Source organism: Pelmatolapia mariae, linkage group LG10_11 (assembly GCF_036321145.2).
Source record: "Pelmatolapia mariae isolate MD_Pm_ZW linkage group LG10_11, Pm_UMD_F_2, whole genome shotgun sequence".
NCBI classification, from domain to species: Eukaryota; Metazoa; Chordata; class Actinopteri; order Cichliformes; family Cichlidae; genus Pelmatolapia; species Pelmatolapia mariae.
In genome coordinates, this window is record NC_086236.1 from 37,295,065 (window position 1) to 37,301,424 (window position 6,360).

The window sequence follows — 6,360 nt, forward strand, 5'->3', positions numbered from 1 at the left end:
CATATCTTTAGACGCTGTGTTACTATATCATTTGCTCCCATTTCTTTATTTGAATCAACAGAAAATGCCAAAGATGACATTTCCTCCAGGGGCTCTTGTGTTATGATGGAGTTATGATTTTGACCCACCATGCAATACTATCAGAAGAGTAGTGTGTTTGTTTCTTAGCATGATATTGGTCACAAACACTCTGCCAATGCAGTAAAAGTAGACCTGGATAGAAAAGCACGCAACAGCGCACCATCAGTCATGGCCTGACGTCTCCATCGCTGAAGCAGTGAAGCAGCCGACATGCAAAGAAGAGCTTTGAATGTCCGTTAAGAAGCCTGGACGACTCTTCCTGAAGACTACTCAAAGAAATGACAAGACTTGTCTAAGAGAGTTTAGGCTGTGTTGAAGAATAAAAGTGTTCATACCAAATATTTGGACTTTCAAGCTCATTAGAATTGCACAAACTCTGTTTTTGCCTCATGTATTTGCGTTTATTTTTCAATGGACTTATTTCCCATTGTAGTAGCAAAACAGAAATGAGAAGTGTCTCAAGACTTTTGACCGTGTTCATTGAGTCAAGTCAGATACACAGGATCTCCCCTGCTGCCGTTCAATTAAAGGTTCACAGACGGTGCTTACGCTGTCTGCGGGCTATTGAAACACATAGACTGGAAAGCAGCTCCGTCTGCTGGCGGGAGGGATTCACATGATGCAACTGATCAGCCTCATTGCAGCGAAGTGTCTGTTTTACTTTGACTGATGCAACCCCGTCCTTAGGAACCTCAGTCGATCATGTATGTACACACACACACACACACACACACACACACACACACACACACACACTGAAAAGGGAAATTCCTACAAATGCACTACGGTAAACCAATCGAAATAAACCCCTCCAAGCTTTTCAGTAGCAGAATTGAGGCTGGGACTTTTTTATTAAATCTTGACAGTTTTTAAGCCAAAACGGGGTTTAACTCTGGAGCAAAGCCTTATTAAATCACGCCCCTGCACACAGATATTTTTGCACTTAATCTCCTTACATATGTATTTTTAAGAGTTTCTGTTTTAGTGTGAAGCGTGAAGGCAAAGGTATTTTTAAAGTCCGCGGTGTTTTAGATTCGTAGCCACACTGTAAAAAGTTCCGCAGCACAAATGACATGAAAAAACAAACTGCTTTAAACAGATAGCAGCGCCCGCCTGCTCTCGCTGATTTGAACTACAGGGGGCGCTGATGTGTAGACAATCATCTACAACACACACGTAATTTTTCCAAATAACTTTAATTAGTTTATATCTTATTTATTTTTTCTATTATAATCATTTTTGTCGTATTCGGTGTAGTTTTTTAATATTGAATTTAAAATCGCTATTTCGTGTCTTTCGCTTTTAGAGTATTACTTCCGGCGCAAAGAGTATCTGGGTCAATGTGTCCTTCCACACGTGCTGTCTGCGTCTTCTAGAAGCAGCGTCGGTAACCGGTGTTCACAGTTAGCTGTGCGGCACTGAACTCATTTATTCTGTCGTGACAGGTCGTGGTGTTTTTGTACAATCATGCTAAAGTCAGTCGTCCGTGCGGTGGGAGCAGCTGCTCGCCTTTCTTCAGCCAGCACCTCCACAGCGCGAGTTCTGCCCCTCAGCTACCCGGCACTGCGCTCTCCGAGTTCGGCAATAACTCGGCCCTTCACCCGGTCTCTCTGGATGTTAAGTAATAACGGAGCCTCGTCTGGATACAGGCCCAAACTCTTCAGCTCCAAGGTGTTGAGTCCGTCGGTGTCGTGTGGATGTGGAGGACTGCACACAGAAGGTGACGTTTGGTTTAAACTGCTTTATACAAGCCAGGCAGCTAGCTAGCTTACGAGACATTAGATGGATCAGACAACTTGTATTGCTAGAATCAACACGTCCTTTACAATTTAAAGGGATAAAAAAGATTGTTTAACGATCGTTATAGACTGAGATCATATCAGCATCTTCTGACTGTAAGGAGTCTTTCACCTTGAAAACTGTGATTAGTGGTTGTCACTGAAAAAGGCTCTGAACCTGCCAGTAGTCTTTGATCATTCAGCACACGTGACACGTCTAGGACTGTTCATAATATCAAACGAGAAGTTTTTGGACAGCCACAAAGCGGATGTCTTTCATTTTCAGCGGTCTTACCAGCACTCATGTTTTGTGTAAAATGTTAGAATCAGCCTCGATGGTCATTTTAATTGTCAAAATTAAACCTTTAAACAAACTGTGCATCACGTCTCATGATGAAACCATAAACTCTTTGTTCAGGTGACAAAGCTTTTGGCAACTTCCTGTCTGATGAAATCAAAGAAGAGAAGAAGATCCAGAAAAACAAAAGTCTTCCTAAGGTGTCGGGAGGATGGGAGCTGGAGATGAATGGCACAGAGGCTAAACTCACAAGAAGTGTTTCTGGAGAAAAGTAAGTCTGCCAAAATGATTGGATAAGCGTGGGCGGCGCAGCATGACAGACGAGCTCACTGTATTTCTGCTCTTCACAGAGTCACGGTCACATTCAACGTCAACAACAGCATTCCTCCCAACTTTGAGGAAGAAGTGGAACAGACACAGCAGAAATCAGCAGAAGAGGAGGTGAGGCACAGCTAGCTTTTTAACACTGACCTGTGTGTCATTCAAACATAACCAAAGACACCTAGGAAAGATATCCCTCAGGGGACGAATCAGTGTTGTCTACACATAACAGACAATTTAGAAAAGAACTTAAAATTGTATCTTTAAGCACTTTGTTGCTAGCAGCCTGTCACAAAAACATTTATTCCCATTTCTTTAGTAGAAACTGTGAAAAATACGCCAGCGATGGTTGGACGCAGTTTGACAGGTTAAACATTGTATTTCTGCAACAACAAGATGATTCCCAAAGAGCTGTCATTGCAGCATGTTGTGCAATATGGCCTTTTAAAAAAACCTGAGGAAACTGGACAACAAGTGATAGGCCTAAACCAGGGGTGTCCAACTCCAGGCCTCGAGGGCCGCTGTCCTGCAGGTCTTAGATATCACCCTGCATCAAATGATTAATTCGTTACCAGGACTCTGGAGAACTTCAAGACATGTTGAGGAGGTCATTTAGCCATTTAAATCAGCTGTGTTGGATCACCGGCCCTCGAGGCCTGGAGTTTGACACCCCTGCCCTAAACTATCTACAGCAGATGAAGAGTATCTGAAAGCTGCGTCCTTAAGAAATGGATGAAAAAATACAGCAAAGATTTGACAGAACACGAGAGATGTTCGTTTATCTACTGCGACTGAGACGTCATCAGAAATGTTCCCAGTGAAAGGCTGGCTCTCAAGAAGCCATTGAACGTTGGTGAGGAATCTAAATGTGAAAGTTTTCTTTCAAATCATAGTCAGTATGTACAGAAAAGGTCAGGAGAGGGAAAACAGAGGCTACGACCATCTGTAAAACACAGTGGAGGCTACATTTCAGCCAGCAGTGATAATATTAGATAAGATGGCCTTTTGTTAGTCCAAGAGATGGAAAACATCTCTGTTAGCGCGCTTGTCAAACGCAATAAAAGCTGAGTTGAAGAATAAAGACGAAATATTGACTTTCAGGCTCATTAGAATTGTATGAACTCGTAAGTTTGTCTTATACACTGTTTTCATATTTGTTTACTGTGTTTTCATGTATGTCTGCACTCGTTTCAATAAACAGCTCCTCCATTTGCTAATTTCCTAACAACACTTAAACAAATGAGGGTGGCTTGCACAGCACCGTAGGCGGCTACTGCCTTACACACTGAGGTTTTTAACCTTAACATTTCGCGTATTAAGCTTTTTCCCCCCTTTTTGCAGCCAGAGATTGTATCAACACCCAACTTTGTTGTTGAAGTGACAAAGCAGGCTGCAAAACATTCCCTGGTGTTCGACTGCCATTTCCCTGAAGATGAGGTAAAGTCAAATAAAATGAATGACTAATATTGCCAATAGCAGCAGTAGAGTGCTCAATAGTGAAAAATTTGTATTTTGTAGGTAAGTCACGGTGAGGGAGAAGAGGAGAGCGACATCTTTGCCATTCGAGAGGTCAGTTTTCAGCCACAGGGAGATTCAGAGTGGAAGGAGACGAGCTACACACTCAACACAGACTCTTTGGACTGGGTGAGAGCCGAGGCAGTACACACAGCAACAGTTCAATTATAACAGTCACTGAAACCGACACTGTGTTCAAGGTTGCTTACTTTCTTGTACTGTTTCTCAGGCCCTGTATGACCATCTGATGGACTTCCTGGCTGACCGTGGGGTCGACAACACCTTCGCCGATGAGCTCATGGAGCTGAGCACAGCCATCGAGCATCAAGAGTACATCAAGTTCCTGGAAGACCTCCAAGGCTTTGTCAAATGTAATTAACCTTACTTCAGTGCACATTCTGGGAGAGTTCGAGGTGAGAGGGTACAGTAAGACTAAAGCACTCGGTGGTCCATCGATATGTTTGATGACCCTAAAAGACTGATGATGCCATCGGCCAGCAGCTGTCACGTGGCTGCAGATGTGCTTTTTGTGACGCTATTTTTCTGTAACTTGAGGTTCAGACACAAATGTATGAGAAGAATTACAAGTTGTGGTCATGTGTATAATCTGCTTTGTTGCAGTCAATATTTAAATATTCTAACAATTCTTAAGCCAGTAATGGGACAATTTGTCAAAGTGAGAAGTGGAACATTTCAATAAAAATCATCTCTTTTGTGTAAATGTGACAGCCTCTGTTTTTAAAGCGTGACCACCTCGCTTTGAGTCTAAAGTCTGGCTGGCTGAGCAGAGTGTGTGGCCTTACTGCCTAAAATCTGAATGTGAATGATGTTGGCCAGAGGAAGGAACGTCGCTGTTCAATAAAACGGTTTAATACAGTATGTTTGTCTATTTTCATTTTTACATGTGATCATACAGTGTGGCTTTATTTCATGCACTAAAAAGTCATTTTAATTCATAAACTAGTTTTTGACACTGTTAGCAGCAGGCACACACAGTTAAGACCCATGTGATGTCAAGCACCTGATATTTTGACCTCTTGCTTGGTCAGTAGCGCTCTGGTTACAAAGTAACAGAAATGTGTCGATTGTCTGCAGCTTCACACATATTCAGATGCCGATATTTGTTTCTAGACGACATTTTTAAAAAGTCGTTACTTATGGCCCTTGAACAGAAAGTAATCCAAGTTTGAAGTCAGTTAAGTTGTTGCTTAAAATGTCTTTTGAATCTTAAGAAGGAAGATAACAGGCTGCATTTTCCTGCTGTCATGCCTTCTTTCATTTTAGTAAACACAACACAAACACACAAGTCTAAAGAATCACGTTTGTGAGGCACCAGTGAACAACCAAAGGCACTGGGTTGGAGTGATTTTGATGGAAACATTACATTTTCTGCAGGTAATAAAAGACAAAGTGGCTGAGCTGATGGTTGATACAGTATTATCAGTCGTGTGATGAAATATTTAAATGATAGTTTTTTGTTGCAACTACCAAGTTGCTTAGCAGTGTAACACACACACACACACACACACGGCGGATTGTTTAATGCTTGCAGCTGAGCTGTATTTACTAAAAATCTGAGCGTTAACAAGCTTGTGTCACTCAGCATTTAATTGAGTTCTAAAACTCCACAGGTACAGGTTTAGGTTAGCACAGAGCCTGATGCATCAGCAGAAACCTGAGGACGCGGCGCGCCAAGCCCAGGAGCCACGGGCACGTCACCATGACGATGAGGATCTTGACGGCATGTTGAACAGGAAAGAAAGGGAGATCTATGGCTGCAATGCGCGTTTGATTCGTGTACAGCGTCCTGCCATGCAATTACATTTGTCTCTAACCATCAGGAACCCTCATCGAGTGGGATAAAGTTACCGTTCATCCTCCAGCTTCATTATGATTATGAAGCTGGAGTTTATGCTAACCATAGCTGTGTAGCTAGCCACCACGTAGCGCATTGTTATATACCAGCTAGCCCAACTTCAGTAACCCTACAAACGTCACTGCTGTTTAGTTTTCTGTCTTCAATTATGTTGGCAGTGACAGCAGAGCTGTACGTTTGAATTTTTGCTGTGGCGGTTAAGCTGCCGGATTTTTGGCTCCACGACCCTCCTTCGCGGTTCGCGCACGTTGAAGCTCAGCTTGCTCTTCGTGGCGTTTCAGTCGACGACACAAAGTACCATCATGTGTTGGCCATGTTGGAGCCGCTGTCCACCCGCGGTGTGATGACCCTCCTCCGGGATCCCCCCACCAAGGGAAATAGGCGCTGCTGCTGCGGCTCCCTCTCCGATGCAGAGCGGGCCGAGAAGCTCCTCTGTCTCCCGGGCCTGGGTGATGGTGCCGCTCTCGAGCTCGTGGAGAGCACGCTGTCCT

General features: G+C 43.4%; 1 protein-coding gene across 1 annotated transcript; it reads left to right on the top strand.

Annotated features, from left to right (window-relative positions):
- The first annotated feature begins 1,413 nt into the window (after nucleotides 1-1,413).
- c1qbp (complement component 1, q subcomponent binding protein) lies at nucleotides 1,414-4,869 on the top strand. Its single transcript, XM_063486286.1, has 6 exons — nucleotides 1,414-1,801; nucleotides 2,278-2,428; nucleotides 2,508-2,598; nucleotides 3,820-3,915; nucleotides 3,997-4,122; nucleotides 4,223-4,869. The coding sequence occupies exons 1-6, from the start codon at nucleotides 1,549-1,551 to the stop codon at nucleotides 4,370-4,372; spliced, it is 867 nt and encodes a 288-aa protein (XP_063342356.1). The 5' UTR covers nucleotides 1,414-1,548; the 3' UTR covers nucleotides 4,373-4,869.
- The last annotated feature ends 1,491 nt before the right edge of the window (nucleotides 4,870-6,360 follow it).

Bases quoted from the DNA above. Each gene is read 5' to 3' on its own strand.
- c1qbp (XM_063486286.1), top strand. From the start codon at position 1,549: ATGCTAAAGTCAGTCGTCCGTGCGGTGGGAGCAGCTGCTCGCCTTTCT. The intron at 3,916-3,996 runs GTAAAGTCAAAT...TGTATTTTGTAG, and splicing joins GCCATTTCCCTGAAGATGAG to GTAAGTCACGGTGAGGGAGA. The intron at 4,123-4,222 runs GTGAGAGCCGAG...ACTGTTTCTCAG, and splicing joins ACACAGACTCTTTGGACTGG to GCCCTGTATGACCATCTGAT.